The 21,961-nt window shown below is 40.7% G+C and overlaps 1 protein-coding gene across 1 annotated transcript in view; it reads left to right on the top strand.

Moving 5' to 3' along the window:
- The window catches only part of C5H1orf162 (chromosome 5 C1orf162 homolog), a 349,182-nt gene extending 329,659 nt beyond the window's left edge, over window positions 1–19,523 (top strand). Inside the window, exon 6 of the mRNA XM_086923354.1 lies at window positions 18,803–19,523. Within this exon, the coding sequence (XP_086779480.1) occupies window positions 18,803–18,964 (162 nt within the window). The 3' untranslated portion in view covers window positions 18,965–19,523. The remainder of the gene's footprint in view (window positions 1–18,802) is intronic.
- The last annotated feature ends 2,438 nt before the right edge of the window (window positions 19,524–21,961 follow it).

Below are 21,961 nucleotides of genomic sequence, written 5' to 3'. Positions count from 1 at the left end.
GGACGTGGTCTTGCCCCCTCAGGTGGTTTCGCGAGGAGCGCTCTGTGTGCCCTCTCTATTATGATGCAAAACAATAGAAACTGCCCACACCTCATTGATTGGAATTGTTTCGAAAAAGGGCACAAGTGTAAATCAATGACACATGTATAGGTACTTTTATTTATACCCACTACTCGTATTATTTTATATCTCTGAAAATTTTAAGAACAAGAAAAAAATATACCAAAGCAATCAACACAATAGTTGTACAGTTATAGACAATTATAAAGAACAACAATTCATGAAAAACGTAAATACACAGAACAAAAACTATTGACACATTTAGTCATATGTAGTTACGAATAAATTCCTATTTTGAGACAACCAAAGCTAAGTGAAAGGCAAGAGCTCATACAACGTTCAATCATTAACATGGACACACTTAATGTTTTGATTGGCTCTTGCGGAATGCCGACGCGTTTCAGGTTCGAATCAAACGTTTTCGAACCCTCATCAGGGCTTTGTAAGTTGTCTTTGAGTATCAGGCTCCTAAGGACTGATGGGTGGACAGGGGGCGGCACCTCAATGATTTGTTTCTCTCTATGCACCGTCCGGCGCCTCTTAGAGGGTGGAGGTTAAGGTTGTGAATCTTTAAATCCTTGCGTCTTGCATTTGCAGAAGAGAAAGATTTCCCATCTGTAGTAATTTGCAGAGAAAATCTCGGACCTGGGTTGGCGGCGTGTGTCATTGCAGCCCAGGCGTCGTTAAGGGAGTACTTGAATTCAACTCCGTATGCGTGGCGCGCTGTCAACAGACAGTTGATGTCCACAGTGCGAGGCTTCTGGGCGAATGCCAGGCATACGGAGTTATTTATTTTATTTTATTTATTTTATTTATTATTTCTTTTATTCAGTTTGCAGGCCCACTGCGTGAGTTATCAATCCTCACTTCCCAATTCCTGTTTTTCTCTTTAGAAGGACGGTCGTTTGTTGTTCGCTACACCATATCGGATTATCTTGCTTGCACTTTCCGTGTCTGCAATAAGGTTGTTTGTAGGGTTTTTAAACCTTAATGAACTGAACTGTTTCTAGGGGCGGCGACTTATTTCCTTCGCATCCCTTTCCGCAGGTGAAGACCTCCTGGACCGTCCTTCAGCCACCGCAGCCCTGAAGGACGGTCCACGCAGTGGGCCTGCAAACTGAATAAAAGAAATAACCTACTCACTATTGGAACCACCTTCAGAACAAGAAGAAAGGATGAAACAAAACCCAGATTCTGAAATCGCCCATTGATCAAAGCGACTTCGTAACAACCCATTAAGTGGTTTTTTAATCTTGAAAAATTTTCCTGAAGAAGGTGACCATTCAAATCACCGAAACGCCGCGTCGACACATTTTTGATTGTAGAATTATTGTATTGTTTTTTAATTTATGACAAATGCTTTTTTAATCAATGTGAATTTTTAAATGTTTTGCAATTGAAAATACATAATAAACTTTTGATAAATCTATAAATAACGTTTTTTGTCCTGACATTCTCTTTAGTTGTAATTATGTTTTAGCATGCTAGAGATTTATGTATGTTGTAGAAATTGTAAATTTGTTGGTCCGGTTACAATCCTAGATACAACTTAATGCATCACCATTCTAATTAGATACGGATTCCAATGAGATAGCAGTCTTTCTCCAAAAATACATGAAAAGGGATTCCTTATATTTTTCTTACTGTAACTAATCCCTCCCTTTTCATACAAGGGTTTCTCCTTAAAGTTTTTTCGCTGTTTTACTGAGCGACATCGACGTTAATGCCGGTGTTAGCAAGCACCAATTAATCATGATGCGCTGCCAGAACTTTAACAGTCATACTCACCTCCAGTCCTGCTGCCAGGCACAGAGGCCTGTAACTTACAGGCCTGGCAGCAGGCAGTGTTGAAGTAGTTCTGGTGGGCCGGCGCACGCCTGATTGGCATAGGTGCGCACTGTGCAGGGGATTGATTGAGGCTACTACGTGGCGGTCTACGGCTACAAGAAGGAAAAGAATCTTACTTTCTTTGTTTCATCAACACACAGATCCATCAGAATCAGATGGAGTCTCGTTGTCAGAAAATCAATGATCAATTAGATGGATGCCTGCTAGCTAGCAGCTATCTGTGATCTGAAGTACGTCAGTCATGAGCAGTAGGACACAAGGTCTGTGTGTCGTGTCGTGTGTGGCGGGGTGATGGACTGCAGTGCGCGAGGTCACGTCACTACTAACAAAATGGCTAATCACTGTCTGCATGGCTTCACATAAGCCACAGTGATTGGCCATACGTATTTAGTCAAGTGCGGCAGTGCCACCACCCACATGCGGCACCCAATGCTGCTCAGGCTGCGCTGTGTCTCAGCCAATCCAGGAGCTGCATTAGCAGTGTCAGGATTGGCTAGGGCACCAATACGGCCCGCCCATTAGAAGACCGGGGGCTGCTGCATGAAGCAAGCAACCCTCGGCCTCTCGGGTCCCACCTCGCTCTCCTAATGGCCTGGGATTGGGGGACGGTAGTGTAGTGGCTGTAGTGCGCATGTTCTGGCTGGTCATAAAAATGACCAGCCCAAACCCGAATATGCGCAATACGCGACGCTGTCAGTGTGACAGTCTGAGTCTGACTGTTACTCAAACCACCACATTCAGTGCTGCCGCAGCCCCGCCCCCACCCCCTTCAGCGCTCCGGCCGATTGCTTCGGGCCTGTCCCGACTCCCGGAAACAACAGCTGAAGATCTTTTCAGCGCAGGTCGCAAGTGAGACTGCGAGTTTCATGAACTGTTGCTTGCACAAATTCAGGGCATGATGTGGCTAGTGGAGCACGCCCCAATGGACGCACCGCCCCTGACTTTAACCCCCTGGGACAGAAAACAAACCCAATTCACCACCCTGAAGCATAAAAATGATACACAGAGGAACAAAAACAAATCTAAACTGGAGCTTTGCCAGTTATGGCAAAATGGCAGAAAACATATACTCCGGAGAATAAGAAAATGTTTATGGTGCGACTAAAAGCCTACAAAAAATCAATTTGGGGGGCTAAATATGCCTATTTAGCAAATAAAATCCTAAATTCTGGCAAGAAAACTAATGAAATACTTGATACTGTCAGCAAACTTTCTGACCCTGATCGCTCAAGTATGACTACTTGAGCTTCTTTTTCATTGACAAATACGGTTGATTAAAGACAGTGTTCCTCCCAGCCTCCTAACTAGCACTACTGGCTCGAAGATGTGAATTTTATAACACTCTCAGTTTTACATGGATGGGCTGTGCTGAGGGGTCCCCCACGGGGATGCGGGAGCCTGTGTTACACCACTGCCCTGAGGGCTAGTAATTAACTGCATTTTGTAGTAGTACAATAGCACTACTAGCATACTGACAATGGTATTCACAAAACTTCTGTACATAGTTTCCACCTCTACTGCTCCTAACATTTGTGGGCATGGAAGGAACGGGGAAGTGGATGGGCAAAACAGCATACTTACTACTAAAGAGGAGGCATTGGGGAGGAGTTTAGGGAGGGGCAGTGAGGGGTTTAGGGAGCCCCCTTGGGGCTCCCTTGTTCAACGTCAATCCGCTCCACATGGTGCCACTAACCCTGTTCAATGTCAGCCTGCTACACATGGTGCCACTAACCCTGCTCAACAGCAGCCGGCGACACGATGTGCCACTAACCCTGTTCAATGCCAGCCGGCGGGACATGGTGCCACTAACCCTGTTCAACGCCAGCCGGCGACACATGGTGCCACTAACCCTGTTCAACACCAGCCGGCGACACGTGGATGAGGGACCAGGACTACCCTGCGGACCAGTAGGTCCCACATCCAGCACCTAGTCGCAAATCACGAATGGCAGAGTCCACACCAGTGGTCGCACGGAGAGGAATAAGAGGAAGATGCAGCTCAGTCCGGACTAAAGCCGGGCCAAATACACGAAGGTGACCGAAAACGTGGTGCCACTGAACCTTAACTACTCAGGCCGGTGGGGCCATGCAACCTATGCCGGCGACACTCGGTGAATGGGCCGTGCTGACCACTGCCTCCAGCCTACACTGCGGTCCAGTAGGCCGCAGTTTTGATTTGGCAATGGTGGACTTCATATCAGTGTACCGACATCATTGCAGACTGCATCCCCTCTCAGCACCTGTGCCACTAAGTCTGTTCTCCGACATTCATGGACACTCACTGGTCGTACATTGGTGGCGTTTGAGTCTATGGACTAGGGGTTAGTTTTCATACTCATGTAGCTGATACTGAATTGTTGGCAAAAACAAGGGTTGCGCTTTCCACTCCTTCTTTTGCTGCTTGAAGATAACATCAGACCTTCTGCATCATGCCCTGGAGGACACCTTCCACTGTCTTCCGCAACCCTCTGCAACATGCACTTCGGACATTGATGGGGACCCACTCAGGTCGCATGGCCCATCTGACTGCACCGCAAGTCACCGTCCCGTGGCTAGGTGCCTGTGCCGGCTGCAGTGCATCCAGGGCCACTAACTCTGTGCTAGTCAGGTCTGGGACCCCTTCTGCTGAGACATTGGATGGCCTCTGAAGCGATGGTCTTGGGGTCATCAATGCCAGGTGTCTCTGGCCCTGTGCTCTCCGCAGCCTCCAGCCTCAACTGCGGGCCACCAGGGCCCACACATAGAATCAAGTCCTGACCGGCCCGGACTTCGCATCACTGCATCTACCAGCGTCGAAACGGTGGTCCTGACAGACCTACAGAGTTGCTCAGACCTGTCATGGATGTCATCATCGGCCTGATACCCTGCTCAGCACTCCAGGTGCCAGTGTCTGTTACTGATTGAGTTTTGTGCTGTGGAGAGGTTGCGCAGCAATGTCACCTCAAACAGTGTGGGAGCCCTGGTATGTTGATGTGGGAGATGATGCAGGTCTAACACACCCCACTGCATCTGATTCATGTGTATATATCGAAGGGACACAATCTGAGACTTTTTCTTCACATGAGCGCGCTTATCTCCAGTGCCTCAACCCCAGTGCACTGCAACTCACGGACATTTCTGTTTGCATGTTGGCTGTCCTCTGGACTTTCTCCGGCTCACTCCATGTTGTCAGCTGTTGACTCTGTTATGCATGAGTTTTCTGTTTCTGTTGCACTGGTGTCCAATGTTCAAGTTGCCAACACCAAGCATTCCGTGTGGACTGACTTACACTCAGCCCACACACATCCAGCGCAGGCGTCACTGTACATGTGGCCATGCCAATAAAGGGGCCGGGTGCACATTCCCGTGGCCAGTTCAACATGATACATGCGTGTGTCCCTGTGGTCTTGTTTTATGCATGAGGGCCCTAGGGCATTACATTATGCTGTGTACATCAGATGCAGACATGTCACCGCAGGCAGTGGGTTGTAGCTTGGACATGTAGCTTTGTCGTCACCCAATCAATTTGTAAGGGAAGTGCCTAGGGCAGTCATATGCATAGCCAACATGGAGGTGTGACTGCTATTTGTGCGCCCCCTGGGCGTGGTTCTGTACTGTGAAAGTGTATCTGCATATGTCGCTATGGCAGTGTGGGTCTCCTTTGTGGGTGGTCCTTGAAGGGTGATAGACACCTATGTATGTGTTCTAGTTCACATTCCAGGTGTTCGGCTCCCACCCACACCTGGATGGCCATCTCCTTTGGTGTGCTGACACATGGCATTGTGGTGCCATGTGTGGGTGGGTAAAGTGTTGTGAGCCAGCTGTGCTTGCGTGTGCCTCCTGCTGTGTGGTCTGTTGGCGAATCTTGGCCTCCTTGATTTGCCTCCTCGGCACTCCGACAGCATTCCAGGTGGCCTGCTTGTAAGTCTGTTGCTGGTAGTGTTCTGTCGCCTCCGTGACGCTGGTCTTGTGTTCCTGCGGTCTGCACCCCGTCTTCCTCTCCCTTTTCTCCTAGGCCTTCCCTGACCCCATTGTTCCTTGCTAATGATCTGTACAGGTTGTGGGGTTCGCGTTGACCTCTGCGCTTGGTCAGGGTGCATCCATGTTGCTACGTGCTTTGGCTTGTTTCTGGTGTGTTGTTTCTGTGGTTTTTATGGTGCATTTTCCCGCCAGATGCATGGGATTTGCAGGCCTGTGCCTGGTTTCCACTACTTTTTGTACTGCGATTGGCCTCATCGCATGATTTTTCGCGTTTTGCAGTTTTGGTGGTGTGGCGTTGGTTTTCACACTGACATTTGACGCGTTATCTGGTGAATATCGCATGCTACCTCCTTGTTGTGAATTCCATGTTGACACGAAGTTATTTTCCTGCGATGGGCTGCGATATTGAAAGTTGTGTTACGCTGCGGTAGTTATCACACGTTCTTTTGAATATACCCCTAAATCTAGAGGCATTTGTTAAAGCCATGCTCACTAAGGGCTAAAAACTCAGGGACTGACCATTTTAAGAAGTTGCTTTTCCTGTTTGACTTTTCCTGCATTTTGATTGGGCCACAATGTCATGTGCCTTCCAGTGCTACTGAATCAGCTACCTCAGTAATATTTATTTATCTAGGCAGTTGTTGGTTAACTATAGTAGTCCTTTTTAATTTATGTGCATATCATATTCATCATAGAACGTCATAGTCAATTAGGTGAACTACACATTAATTTCAGTCCATGCTATAATCATGTCAGTCCAGATTTTATGTACTTCATTTGACTTTATTATTTGTTTGGTGAGTGATATCCTAAGATATACTAATTCCAAGATGTATCAAACTCATTTTAATGTAGGTCAGAATAATTTAAAATTTGTGTCATACTCATTTCCAATTTGGTCATATTTATTTCAATGCATCCAAAACCTAGGCCATATTATTTAAACAGTCATTTGAAAAAGTGTCACATTCAATGTAATATGTGCCATATCGATTCCAATGGATGGTGTATTCAGTTCAAAGCTTCTCATATTAATATCAGCATGGGCCGTAGTAATTTTAATGCACATCGAATTCATTTCAACTGCAATCATATTTATATCAACATGTGTCATATTCAGTTCAGTGTTAGTGATATTCATTTTTACATTAGTCAAATGATCTTTTATTCATTCGAACATGCGTCATATTCATTTGTACATGGCTTGTATTCATTGCTGTATGTCAGACATTCACTTCATGTGTGCCACAGTCATTTTAAAAAGTGTCATATTCTATTTAATATGTGGCATATTTGTTCTAGTGTGGGTCAAATTCATTTAAGCACTGGTGTATATCATTTCAATAAGATTTATATTCACTTTAGTTCTTGTATTCTTTTCACCAACAGTCATATTCCTTTTAGCGTAGGTGCTATACGTCTCAGTTTATCTTATATCCAATTCAATGTGTATTATTCATATAGTCCAATAGATAGTATGTTTATTCTGCCATGTTTCAATGATTCCAATGCATGTTGTATTCAGTTTGAAGCTTCTCATATTAATTTCATTGTGGGCCATATTCATTTAAATTGCACACCAAATTTATTTCAACAGGAATCATATTTATATTAACATGTCACATTCAGTTCAGTGTTAGTCATATTAATTCTGACACTAGTCATATTTATTTCACCTTATCTTTTATTCATTCCAACATGTGTCTTTTTCATTTGAACATGGCTTGTATTCATTGCTGTATGTCTGGCATTCATTTCATGTGTGTCATAGTCATTTTAATGAGTGTCAAATTCAATTTAATATGTGCCATATTCATTCAGATGTGGCTAATAATCATTTCAGCACTGGTGTATATCATTTCAATAAGATTTATATTCACTTTAGTTCTTGTTGTATTCTTTTCACCAACAGTCATATTCCTTTCAGCGTAGTTGCTATACGTCTCTGTTTATCCTATATCCTATTCAATGTGTATTATTCATATATTCCAATAGATAGTATGTTTATTCTGCCATGTTTTACTGATTCCAATGCATGTTGTATTCAGTTTGAAGCTTCTCATATTCATTTCAGTGTGGGCCATATTCATTTAAATTGCACACCAAATGTATTTCAACTGGAATCATATTTATGTTAACGTGTCATATTCAGTTCAGTGTTAGTCATATTCATTCTGATACTAGTCATAATTATTTCACCTTATCTTGTATTCATTTGAACATGTGTCTTTTTCATTTGAACATGGCTTGTATTCATTGCTGTATGTCTGGCATTCATTTCATGTGTGTCACAGTAATTTTAAAGAGTGTCAAATTCAATTTATTATGTGCCATATTCGTTCTGATGTTGGTCATATTCATTTCATCACCAGTCTATATCATATCATTAAGGTTTATATTCATTTGAGATCTTGTTGTATTCTTTTCAGCAACAGTCATATTCATTTCAGCGTAATTACATACATCTTGGTATACCTTTTATCCAATTCAGAGTGTGTATTATTCCTATTGTCCACTAAGTAGTATATTCGCTCTGCTATGTTTCATATTTGTTTAGACACATGTTACATTCATTCTGGTGTGTGTCAAATTTATTTTGGAGCATTCCATGCATTTCAGGAGGTGTCTTATATAGGGATCTGTAATTTTGACATGAACGGCTTCCCATAGTTCTGGCCATTGTTTTCAGGTGTTTAAGTATGATTTGTATAATTCAACTGAAACATTAGATTTAGGATGGGATGCACAGCGTGTCGACGAAAGTTCAATATGGTTGGGTTCACCTCAGGTGACGTTAATACCTCTAAAAACGCCGTTAATAAATGCTAAAGATGTGATACCAGTGAGACACTGGGACCATCCCCTTGGGAACACCTTAGTTTCCTCTAACATGTAGAGAATTCCACAAAGATTGCTGTTTACAGGTAGTCTTTTTATTATTCAAAAGTAAATGTTGATTCAAAGAAACGTGTTGTTTCGATTCATATTTTCACTCATTGGCAGCATGAGTGACATTTGATTTATCAAGACATCATTATGATTCAATATATCCAATGCATTTCGGGCAATGCTATATGCCCTTCATCAGGGAATAATGCTGTAACAAAAGAAATATCTTGAATTACCATCTTTCTAATACCCTTGAGCAATTCATTAAATTAACCATCACATGAGTCCAATAAACATGTATCTATATGATTGTCAGGACCAAATCTCTATGTGGCTGTTTGCAAAAGAAACGTCAATCAATTGTACTTTGATAGGCATTAATAAACAACTCACATGTCTGTAGGTACGATGTTGGTTAAATCATTAACGCTGTGGTGAAAATAACGCTGTGGTAAAAAAAGAAAAACGCGGGTTGTAGTGTGTGATGATAACACGGGTTACGAAAAGCATTGAGGCTGCTGGGTGTTATAGAGATCCACTCACCTATTATTCAGAGAATTCAAGCGTGAAACTGGCCGCTCGTTCGAGGGTCCGCGCTCACGGTAGCTTGCAATTACAAGTTGCAACAATGTTGCTATTCGGTTTGTTTCTAAAATGACGGTGCCGATCACGTGATTGATGGAAACGGGAAAAAGACTAAGTGACTGGCTACATCACACACATTAAAACCAGTCACTTAGTCTTTTTCCCGTTTCCATCAATCACGTGATCGGCACCGTCATTTTAGAAACAAACCGAATAGCAACATTGTTGCAACTTGTAATTGCAAGCTACCGTGAGCGCGGACCCTCGAACGAGCGGCCAGTTTCACGCTTGAATTCTCTGAATAATAGGTGAGTGGATCTCTATAACACCCAGCAGCCTCAATGCTTTTCGTAACCCGTGTTATCATCACACACTACAACCCGCGTTTTTCTTTTTTTACCACAGCGTTATTTTCACCACAGCGTTAATGATTTAACCAACATCGTACCTACAGACATGTGAGTTGTTTATTAATGCCTATCAAAGTACAATTGATTGACGTTTCTTTTGCAAACAGCCACATAGAGATTTGGTCCTGACAATCATATAGATACATGTTTATTGGACTCATGTGATGGTTAATTTAATGAATTGCTCAAGGGTATTAGAAAGATGGTAATTCAAGATATTTCTTTTGTTACAGCATTATTCCCTGATGAAGGGCATATAGCATTGCCCGAAATGCATTGGATATATTGAATCATAATGATGTCTTGATAAATCAAATGTCACTCATGCTGCCAATGAGTGAAAATATGAATCGAAACAACACGTTTCTTTGAATCAACATTTACTTTTGAATAATAAAAAGACTACCTGTAAACAGCAATCTTTGTGGAATTCTCTACATGTTAGAGGAAACTAAGGTGTTCCCAAGGGGATGGTCCCAGTGTCTCACTGGTATCACATCTTTAGTATAATTCAACTGAACAATAATTAATAATTCCTGAATGCACTGATTGGTCGCATGAAAACCCAAAGGAAGAAAAGCATGCGCTGCGGTAATTCTCTCAGTTGCTGTGCTACATTCTCACAACTTTGTGAGTAAGGAGTACATAGCTGTAGAAGAGTAAACAGCTTTGCCTAGTGTTGCAAGGAAACTAATCATTTGTATCATTAGCCACCTAAAGGAGCAGAAACATCCTTGGAGTGTGTGACAGCTTCATAATGAGCCTATCTAGTCGCTAAGGTTTGGCCCTTGGTATAAGTGACATTCTAAGGCAGGTCTCTGGAATTAACATGGGAACATCAGACATTCTCTCCATGGCTGTTTAGACCTTAGACCAATCTGTTATTGCTCTTCTGGTGCAAATTGCATTTAAGCCAGTTTTAGCACTAGCTCGCAGAGGGATATAGGTGACAACTGTTTTCAATCCTTGTTTGCATTCCTACTTGGGGGTACGTTCCTTTTGAATCTGTGCTAGGGATAATAAAGCGTAATTGCAGCTGTTTAGACAGCAGCTGTATATATAGTGACGATTCCTTGCTATTTACACATCCGTTGGGCAAACGGTGCTGAATCTCTAATATGTATCAAGCCGCCGGGAAAATAGTGACGTTTCTCTGATGCTTGCATGGACGCCAGCCAAACGGTGCAGAATGTCAACTATTTAGCTAGCAACCAAGTAAATATTGACATTTATCTACCATTTACAAGCCCACCTGCCACATAGTAAATAATCTCTACAATTTGCCAGAATCTGTGTAAATAAAAGAATATAATTCATTATTTGCTCGGTGGCCGATTAAGTAGCCGCCACCAAAATAACATGCCCACGCTATTACATATTTGATGAGTTATTTAGGACAATCTTATCCGGTTATTGGCGTTAGTTCAAGGCAAATCCTTGTTTTGTACAAAGGTTATCATTGCAAGCATAACATTTTCCTTATGGAATGTCATCTTCTCAGAGCTTCTATGATGCTTAAAAGAATGGTAACAGGTGTCTGTAATAGGGTAACATCTTCACTCCCTTTCACACATATAATTGATCACCACAAAAGTAAGACTTGGAGCAAGGGCAACTTGATTATCCTTTATCTTAAAAGTGAAATGCACGTATGTATTTCCTTAAGTCCTCAGGGCTTCGATGCCAAATACATTCATGAACGTGCATCCATAGGTTTGAACCTGGCATGACACCAATTCAGAAGGTTATAGCTGGAAAACAGCACTAGCCATTTTCATGGCATAATCCTAGAAGGATTTTCTGAATTCCTTTTTCACAGGTGAAAATATAGAATGCCTTTTATGACATGAGACAAATAAGAATCTCCTTTTCCCATGAGCCCCTCCAAATATGGGTTGTGGTGTTCCTTTTTCAGGCCCTTTCCAACCTTGGAAGGCTCTTTACTCCTACACTTGACAGAAGTAGATCGTTCATGTAATAATTCTAAGGGTGCAAAGGGTCTGTAAATGGGTTGTGAACACACAAACAATTAGTGGCAGATTTGCAACTCCTTGCACCACCTTTCAGTAACATTATAGTTAGCTGAAATGTTTAGTAACTACATAACGTTTTAAACTTTAAACACAACAGAAATGTACTAGTTATAGTTTTCTCAAGTAACTATACTTGTACTCTAAGGTAACAATAACTTGCACCTCCGACATACGCAGTTTTGCTTCAATAAGTTCACTGCGAATATTGCAGTGATATTATCAATGATGTCAACAAAAATTTCACGAGTGATGTAATATGTTGGGTTATTAGCAGTGCATAGCGAGGGCGCAAGATATAGTTACCTTAGAGCAGGAGTTATAGTTACTTGAGATAACTATATCTATAAGTGATGAATTTCTGTGGTTTAAAGTGTTTAAAACATCACGCTGGTACTGATCATTTCACCTGACTATAACATTACTTTAACCTTCGTTTTTTTCAGTGAATATCTAAGGTCTTTTTAACATAAAGCAATATTTATTTACCATACATCAATCCAACTGCCAGCTGCAGTGGATGATTGCCCTCAAAATTCAGACAACCCCACACTGTACAGGGCCTTTGGTTCTGCACAGCGGGGGTAGGCCACAGGGCCTGGCCTCTTGCCAGGCCCTCGGCCAACCTCCCTCATCCAGCCAACTCCAAGCTGTGCTCGGCCTTTGGGTACAGCACAGTGGGGGTTGGCCACAGGACCTGATGCTGAGGACCTTTGGTCCAGAGTTTTTTTTATAAAGGGAAGGGGCCACATGGCCCCCCTCATCTAACCTTTTATGGCCCTATGGACCCATCTCTCAGAGCCATATATATTTTAAATGGGAAAGGGGCAGTGTGGTCTACCCACCAGTCCTCATTTGACCCTGGGGACCCCATCCCTGAGCCTTATGAGACCCTGGTGCCCCATCCCTAGGCTCTTTTTTGTGAAAGGGGAGGAAAGACGCATGGCTCTCCCTCTCCAAGCCTTAGTAAGTGCTGTGGACAGCATCCCCCGGGCCATTTGTTAAACAAAAAGGATAGGAGGCTCTCCGAATCTCATATGGCCCTGGGGCCTTATGTTTTTTTAATAAAGGGGAGGGTGACCACGTGACCCTCTACCCTGAGCCTTGTTAGGCCCTGGGTACCCCATCCTCAGGGCCAATCCTAAAAAATAACCCCAATGAGCAACCCCAATGCTTGAGCCTCTTTAGTCCTGGAATCCCATTCCCCAAGGTTGTACATATAGGTAAGAATCGGGGACGATGACAAGTGGCCCCCCTACCAGAGCCTCTATAAGGCACCCAGGTCCTCTTTAGGCCCCTAGGGCCCATGTTAAAAGTGGAGGAGGGCACCCCCTCATTGAGCAGTTATCAGCACAGGTGACCCCCTTCCCCTGGGCCCATACTATTAAGGGAGGGGACCCAGGTGCCCACCCAGTTCAACCACCATAGAAGGGAGCCAAAGGCCTATGCAGCCCCAGCCGGTTACTCGTATGCAGCGGTAGCTTGCAATATTTTGATCTGTTTCCTTGTCTGCATCAGTGCAAGCAGGGAAACAGATCAATCGTCCTGTCCCAGCTGGCAGGAGCATTTTAAAGCTCCTGTCCACTGGGAAGGGGCTTTACATTTGCTCCTGCTTGGTGGGAGATTAAAAAATACTCCCAGATGGGGAGGGGGCCACATGCCCCAGCCTTAAATAAACTAATTTCAGCCACGGGATGGGCTCCGCTTGGCCTCTGTAGGCTCAGGGAGGAGGGCCATGCATTCTCCCTTTATAAACTAATTTCAGCCCAGGAGGGTGAGCTCCCATTGAACGTTAGTGGCCCGTGTAGTTGGGACAACACACACCCACTCCTTTTATGAATACAGCCCTGGGGTTGGGCTCCCCAGGGGCAATATCATAATAAGTGCGACACCAGTGGCATTTCTCTTTTTATCCCATGGGAGTCCTGTAGGATTGCAGCATTTTTTACCTTTAAAAATATATATTTTTGCTTGGGGGAGGCAGGGTCCCTCTTGATCTACCCCATGGGGCCTAAGGGGAGGGAGGGGTCGGGTTATCCATACCCTGCCTCCTTATACTATTTATCTTGTTGTACTTCAGGACAGGGGACTAAGTTCCCTAGTTCTGTAATGGCTGTCAGCAAATGTTCTCATGTTTCTGGCAGACAATCATAGTGCTCGCTCTCACAGGATTCTGACTCCTACCGATGTGACAGCCTCTGGGAAATAAAGCTCCCTGGGCCAATCAGAATGCTCCAATTTCAAATTGGCGTTCTCTCGAAAGTCTCTTGAGCCAACCGTCCAGATATACAATTGTTTTTCGCCCTCAATTCCTCAAAAATGACTGAACAGATTTACACCAAATCACAAGAGCACAATCTGCGGACCAAGATCTAGCTTCCTGCTAAATTTGATGTAATTTTGTTCAGTTTTTGTGTACACTGGTTATGTATGGGGATTTTGTGTTTTGGGTCCCCCCTTTTTACTCAGCCATGCTTGACCAATCACTCTGAAATTTTCCAAGTGCAAACTAGATCAAGAGTAGCACATTTTTGGACAGTTTTGTGGAGATTCGTTGCATGGTGCCAACGTTCTTAGCAACACAGAAAACGCTTTTCCTATGGAACCGCTGACCTAACTACAGCTAGGTAAGGTGTATACACACACACACACACATATATATCTATATCTATAAATATATATCTATATATATATATATATATATATATATATTACGCTCCAAATTTCTCCTATATATACTTAGGAAAAGAAATAGCAGCACTCAAAGGGATTCCGGTGTCCACATCTTTTATTTTGTGCAGAAGCCACACAGACGCGTTTCGGCGTGCTGCCTTCGTCAGTGTATAAAGCACTCCATTTTCAACATGCTATATAAATAAAGTTTTCTTTCTCTCTACGTCATGAGGACATGGACATAGACATAGGACAATGCCCCTATGCGACGCTATGGGCGCCATCTTGTAGTGATGTTATTACACATTCTATTTAAAGTGCATTGATTATACAGCATTATTCATGCCCACAGATGGATGGCAATTCTGCATCAAAGGGTATAATTATACTCAAATGCAATGGAATAGCATTGTTATTAAGTTGTGGATTAATACTAGCTCAAAAGACCAAGATTTTGAAGCGGCTGCTTCAGGATGTTTGAATAGGTTCAGAGCAAGAGGATATGGGGAAGAACTGCTACAAGACACTCTAAGGAGGGTGAGAAAGATATCTAGACACACACTACTAACATCTAAACCATCTAAGAAAGGACGAGGGAATAAGTCAATGACAGGTGAAGGTGAAGGGAAATTCAGAATGATAACTCCCTTCTCCTCAGGAGCAAAAGATCTGAGAGTCATGTTACAGAAAAACTGGCACATTCTTAAAACAGATAGTGTGCTCAGCGAAGACCTGCCCGCACACCCACTGGTGACATTTAGCAAAGCTAGGTCACTGGGGGATCTATTAGTCACCAGCCATCTTGAGAAACCGCTATCTAGAAACAACACACTGAAAGAAATGAGGGGTTTCTTTCCATGCGGACGCTGCAAAGCCTGCTCAGGCAGTAAACGAGTTCTATCCTATGTTATACCTGACACTGGTAGAACAATGAAAATAAAAAAGTTTATCACCTGCAGCACCCCCTTTGAAATCTACTGCTTGGTATGCCCATGTGGCCTTCGCTACATTGGCAGTACCATTAATCAGCTAAAACTGCGAATACTAGAACACCTCAGGGCCATAGACAAGGCAGATCCATCGAATCCTGTGGCCCGCCATTTCGCAGGGAGCCACAACAAGGACCGCAGTCAGTTACAATACTTGGGTCTAGACACCATTGAACCGAATGCAAGGGGTGGAGATAGACTTAGACGACTACGTAGACTTGAGTCTAGGTTTATTATTGATCTGTCAATTAAACACCCTCGAGGTCTGAACAGTGGGGAAGAACTGGCTTTTCATTTGGGCAAATAATGTTGCACTGTGATTGATATGAATTGTTAAATTTGCTGATATTACATGACGCCTTTTGTACACCAAGAGAGAGATATGTATTTATCATCACATAAGAGCGTACATCTGTGTGTATATATATACACTTTTACATATATTATTGAGTACATGGATGGATAAATTAGCAGAATTGGATAACAATGATTTGCAACACTGGATAACAATGATTTGCAAGACTGTACAATGTACCTGGATACTTGGAAAATCTTTTTGAACATGAATAGATCAGCATCACTTATACTACCATGATTGATAGATAATTGGTGTAATTTTTCTGGCTGTTCTTGGCTATATCGGTCATTAGGAGTTTCACTCAGACTGTTTATAGTCATAAGTAGCTTTTTGTAGAAACATTTTGTTTTCCTTATGATGAGAGTATGTATTGTCATAATCTATTATCATTTGAAGCTTGGTGGGTTCTGTTGTTTTAAACTGTTTTCTTTTTGGACCTGAAAAATATGACTTGTCTCATTGTATTTTGTAATCATAATTACATGGACTATGTAAGTACATGGGACATAAGCCGATCCACGGCTTAATAACAATGCTATTCCTTTGCATTTGAGTATAATTATACCCTTTGACGCAGAATTACCATTCATCTGTGGGCATGAATAATGCTGTATAATCAATGCACTTTAAATAGAATGTGTAATAACATCACTACAAGATGGCGCCCATAGCGTCGCTTAGGGGCATTGTCCTATGTCTATGTCCATGTCCTCATGACGTAGAGAGAAAGAAAACTTTATTTATATAGCATGTTGAAAATGGAGTGCTTTATACACTGACGAAGGCAGCACGCCGAAACGCGTCTGTGTGGCTTCTGCACAAAATAAAAGATGTGGACACCGGAATCCCTTTGAGTGCTGCTATTTCTTTTCCTAATTATACATAGGAGAAATTTGGAGCCTAGTGTTTTGGCGGCGTCCTCACGAGCCGCTGGCAGAACCCGCCCGCGAGTTGCACGGGACGTCATGAGAAACGAGCATTCTGATATATATATATATATATAAATATTTATATATATATATTTATTCACACACACATATAACTGTATAGGTAGGTAAATGGGAGTGTGATTGATTCTTTGCATGACTGACTAGGTGTGTGAGTAACTATGGGTGAGTGGCAGTGTGTATAGGTATATGAGTGCATATGATCATGCCGTATTGATGGTTGACTGCATGTATGAGTGACTGAATGGGTCAATGAGTAAATGTGTGTGTAGACCTAGGAATCAGTGAGTGGGTATGTAGTAACTTGTATTGGTGTCTATAGTTTCGAAAATGGTAGTCTGTATTTTAGAATGGGTGTATCAAAGGTTATATTAGGGTATGAGGAGGTGCATCAAATTATCACTTGGATGATGTAATCAGTGATGACATTTAGTAGTAATAGTAATAGTATTAATAGTATATATATATATATATATATATATTATATATATATATATATATTATATATATATAAAAATATATATATGTACTATTTAACATTTAATAATATTGATGACGAAATGTATAAAGGTTTTCAACTTTTATTATCAAATTTTAATTATTTCTAATCGTAACATTTAACAAAATTTACTACATAGTTAATCAGAATAAAAATGTTAATGATGGTGGGATTTTGTTTATACAATATGGTTTACAAATTATTTATTAATTACATAGTGATACTTAAATTATATGAATTATTTAGTGTACCTTCAATTTGATGTGTGAACATGCAGTAACATTTCAATGTATTAATTTTAGGTTAATAATACATATTTTAAACTAATTTACTATTCTATTAAATATTAACATAAGTTAAAAAAATTCTTAAAGAACAATAAACTTTAATAATGTTCCCTATACTTTTCTAAAGATAGATCTTTAGTGACTGTGGTGGAGATGACCTACTAAATGAGCAAAGTGACTATCAGTAATTTTGGAATTTGGTTGTAGGGGGCTGCACCCTTTTATTTTAGTAGGTGGAAACATGTAAATCTGTTCCATAGTGTAGAGCCATACTCGGAAATGGCAAATAGCAAAAATATACATACAAACCTATATGGTACTAAACATACAGATGTAGATTAACTTTGTGATTCAGAGAATTTAGGGCTAATGTAGGTAATGAAATTTTACCGATTCTAGAATACCGAATTTTACCGATTCAGTATTTTTCAATTGGTAAATGGGATGTAGGTATTTATTCGGTAAGTATTACCCAATCGGTATGATTCGGTATTTACCGAACCGGTATTTACCGATCCGGTAAAATAAAATAGGGAAACATTCAAGGGTGGCAGGGTGTCACATTGACACCCTGTTGCACCCCTGAATAGTGCTTGTGTGCACATGTGGCAAACAAATATGCCCTAAGGGCATGTATGTCTGCCACATGGCACTGCTGAAAATGCACAGATTTGCATTTTCAAAGGAATTCGGTATTTTTCACCAACTAATAGTTGGTGGTAAATAACGAATCCTTAGAGCACATAAGGACTCTTAAAAGTGCTTCCTACATGCCATTTACTGATTCGGTAAATACCGAATCGGTAAAAATGATTAGGTAAATACCGAATCGGTAAATACTGATTCGGTATTTACCGAATCATCACCTACATAGCAAATGGCTCAATTCCGGTCCGTAAGACTGAAATTTACCGAATTTCGGGTTAACCGACCGGTAATGAGCCACCTACAACGGGCCCTTAATTGCTTAAAAAAAGTAGGACGATAAAAGGACAACCATATAGGAATCGGATTCTGTCTAAAAAAGTGCATTGGCTACCAGCACACTAAAATGATCAATTTGTTTAAGAAACCATATCATGTACACTCCAAAAACATTCAAAATTCAAAAGGGGCACACACAAAACAATGAGAGACAAAGAGTACAGTGAAAAACGAATAACTCAGTGAGATTGAAAAATATATTAAAAGAAGAAGCTAACTCTAACAGAAAACAAAAACCATGCAAATAAACTTTATTTCTGATTTCAAACTGTGTTTTATTGCAGGCATCCAATGAAATTGAAGAAGGTTTAACATATGCCAGGCTGAACTTTCAGCAGAACTCCGAGTCTCAAAAACATGCATCTGACCGAAGTAGGCAACTTGAAATTGATGCTCCTAGCAAGTCTAAAGAAGATACATATGCAAGTGTTTCAATAAAAAATTGAATCTGAGTTCATTTGACATGTATTTTATTTATTAAATAATTTGGATATGATTTCCAAATGTCCAGGTTTCTAAGTACATGGAAAGAATAATTCATATGACAATTATAAAGGCTGCCATTAGGAGCACACCATTGGATGGGTTGTACAAACTAAAGACAACCTGCAGGAGGTCTTTCCTAGAAGGTACAGAGCAACTTTTTGGTCGCAAATACTATAATTAGGAGTTTGCTATTGAAAAACTACTGTCAGCAATGTACTATACCCATTGTAGGAACTTGTAACTTATCAACTCCTAAAATGTGTTTAGAAATGTATAAGGAATCACTATTTGGAAGGGCGTGTCATAGGCATCCCTTAAAACACTGCTTTTTCTATCCGTATGTATTAATATTTTAAAATCGGAATGGCGATCATAAATCATTGAGTAGTTACCGATCACTAAGTTTGGGTCGTAAGCCACTGACAAAAGCGACCCCTTCCACATTGGGAATGTTCAAAAATTGGAAGTAGATAGAGTTTAACGGAACCACTGTAAACTCTAATACAAATAAAAATAAAAGCAAACTTTTCTTCTCAAACACAGTCTGTTTTCATCACAGACAAGGTGGTTTGCTGATCCCGACAGGCCACGATCCCTTTGATGGTATCTAATCGTAGTGAGTTGCAATTCGCAACCAACTCATTAATATTCACGATGATAGGTTACATTCCAACTCACCATGGTCTAGATTATTTAAAACTGACAAATTAGAGCATAGGTCAGTTCTTGTGGGCTGCAGGCAGTTTGTCACCAGTCATTTGTGACTAGATACTTCTACATCGGACCCCTTTGTTTCCAAAGAGTAAAAGACAAGAAAGTAGAAATTTCTCAGAATTTCTGTCATATCACACTCCATATCTCAGCCAAAAGTACTGCAAGGGGTTAGCGCTTAGCCGTTTAGGATATTTGTTGGCGGGGGCAGCAGATGCTTATTCTATTTTGAAAAAGAACTACTATTTATAAAAGATGTATAAACTACCCAATATTTTTAAACATAATAGTGTTTCCCCAATGAGAGATGGTTGATTCCACAAGGGTTTTTATGTGGTCACATTCTCACTGTGGCAACCAGTGTTGCTTCTCCAAGACTGGAGTCTTTCTGTTAAATCTCTGACTGGAAGAAATGAGGTCAATTGAATTACATGGTCCGATTTGTACATTTTCTTCAGAAAAGGCCCTCTTGTAGCATATTATAATAATTCTGCCTTGATGGCTACATATTTATTTTAACCTCAACACATGATATTCTAATATTCAGTATTTCAGGTTCTTAGATGTCTGAGAAGAAAAGTACCAGAAGAAAAATATGTATTGACAGGTGGTTTTCTGGGTATCCAAAGCCATTCTCGTATTATTTCGTTTGGAAGTCTCCAAACCAAAATGTAAAAGATCATCATTCATGCAATCTTGTATTCCATTAATTAGGCAACCTTGTATAAAATGTAACATAACTATAATATTTTGGAATGGGATTTCCTCAGGAACTGCAGTGTGTCAGTTGATTATGTGTAATATCCTACCCTTGAAGATATTGTCATACCACACAGTGACTCTAGTAATGTTTCAAATAACACTAGTGAGAAAAACTAATCCCAGCGGTACCCTACATTTCTTCACCATAAGTACTAAATAAATGCCCTATTTGAATACTCAGAGTGTGCTTAAAAGCATAAAATGATTAGAAACCAATTGCTGATGCAGTACAAGACTGTGGCCACTCTTGCTAAATACTGCAGTAAAATGGTTAATCCTAGTGTATTGAACACTGCAAAAAGGTCCTTCAGAGCAAACAAGGAACATATATCACCAGTCACTATTTCTAGAAGCTCATTGTTCACTTTTATTCATATTGAGTATACAGCCTATGCCAGAGCAATTTGACAACGTTTTATGTTTTAGATAATGAATTGTAATTGCTGAATTTTTGTAAATAGATGTCACTTTGGGATTATTCCTTTTATCATTTATGAGCTAAAGTACACTTGTACACTTCAAGGCTATTGGAGGTCTGTGACCATATATAGGGATGAGGCCCAAGTCCAAATTCCTTAATAAAGACATTGAACTCCTAGGTGACTAGCAATATAATTTTAACGCCAGGAAGCTGGGTATTTATTCCTTTTAACACATGATCACACCATTATCCTCTCCACTAACCACTTAAATCCCTGGTGTCTTGCTCTTTTATATGGCAGAGATAGTGTGGTTGCAGACGTCAAGAATAAAAGCCAAATCGTTAGTGTTAAATTTGATGAACATATATTAAATTCAGATTAATGTAAGCTACAGTTAAGAAATTGTGTGCTCAGAATGTGTATAATCATGCAGATTCTTTGTCTTTACTATAATGACCCATAGCTTGCAAATAAGCATTTTGCCATAAATATTTCCCTTCTGTTGATCACATTTCATTTTCTTAAAAAGCCAACCGAATGCAAAGCCAGTTTTCGTTTTTACTTTTTAAACTGCAGCTGTAATCATGCCCTGCTGTTTACTGTCACAATTGTTTTTTAAAACAATGTTTTGATTGATGAAATTGTTTGGTTTTATGTAACTTTTATTCCTTCCCACGTAAATAAATCATATGATGAAACAATTATAAATGTCACTTTGGAAATGCAGAGTTTGATCCTAATGATACGTTTAGGGTCTAATAAAATTTTATTTTTCAAATTATGCTACAAGTTTATGTCGCTAATGTTTACATAGTGTTATTTCTGAAGCTTATTAATAAAAAAAGAATGGAACTAAGTTTGTGTTAGAATTGATTAAGTATCATACAGTAAAGAGTGATCCCGCCACTCACTTTAATGAAGGTCAATGTTCTGTAAATTCAAAAGCTATGTATCTTCATCGGAATATAACAAATTTGCTAGATTTCTCCACAGTAGTGATGGAGATGGAATAATCGTTTTGTTCTTGCTTCCATCTAAGTTCTGTTTGCCAGGTCGAATTAT

The sequence above is a fragment of the Lissotriton vulgaris genome, chromosome 5 (genome assembly GCF_964263255.1).
Source record: "Lissotriton vulgaris chromosome 5, aLisVul1.2, whole genome shotgun sequence".
NCBI classification, from domain to species: domain Eukaryota; kingdom Metazoa; phylum Chordata; class Amphibia; order Caudata; family Salamandridae; genus Lissotriton; species Lissotriton vulgaris.
This window is presented reverse-complemented; position numbering and strand designations above follow the sequence as displayed.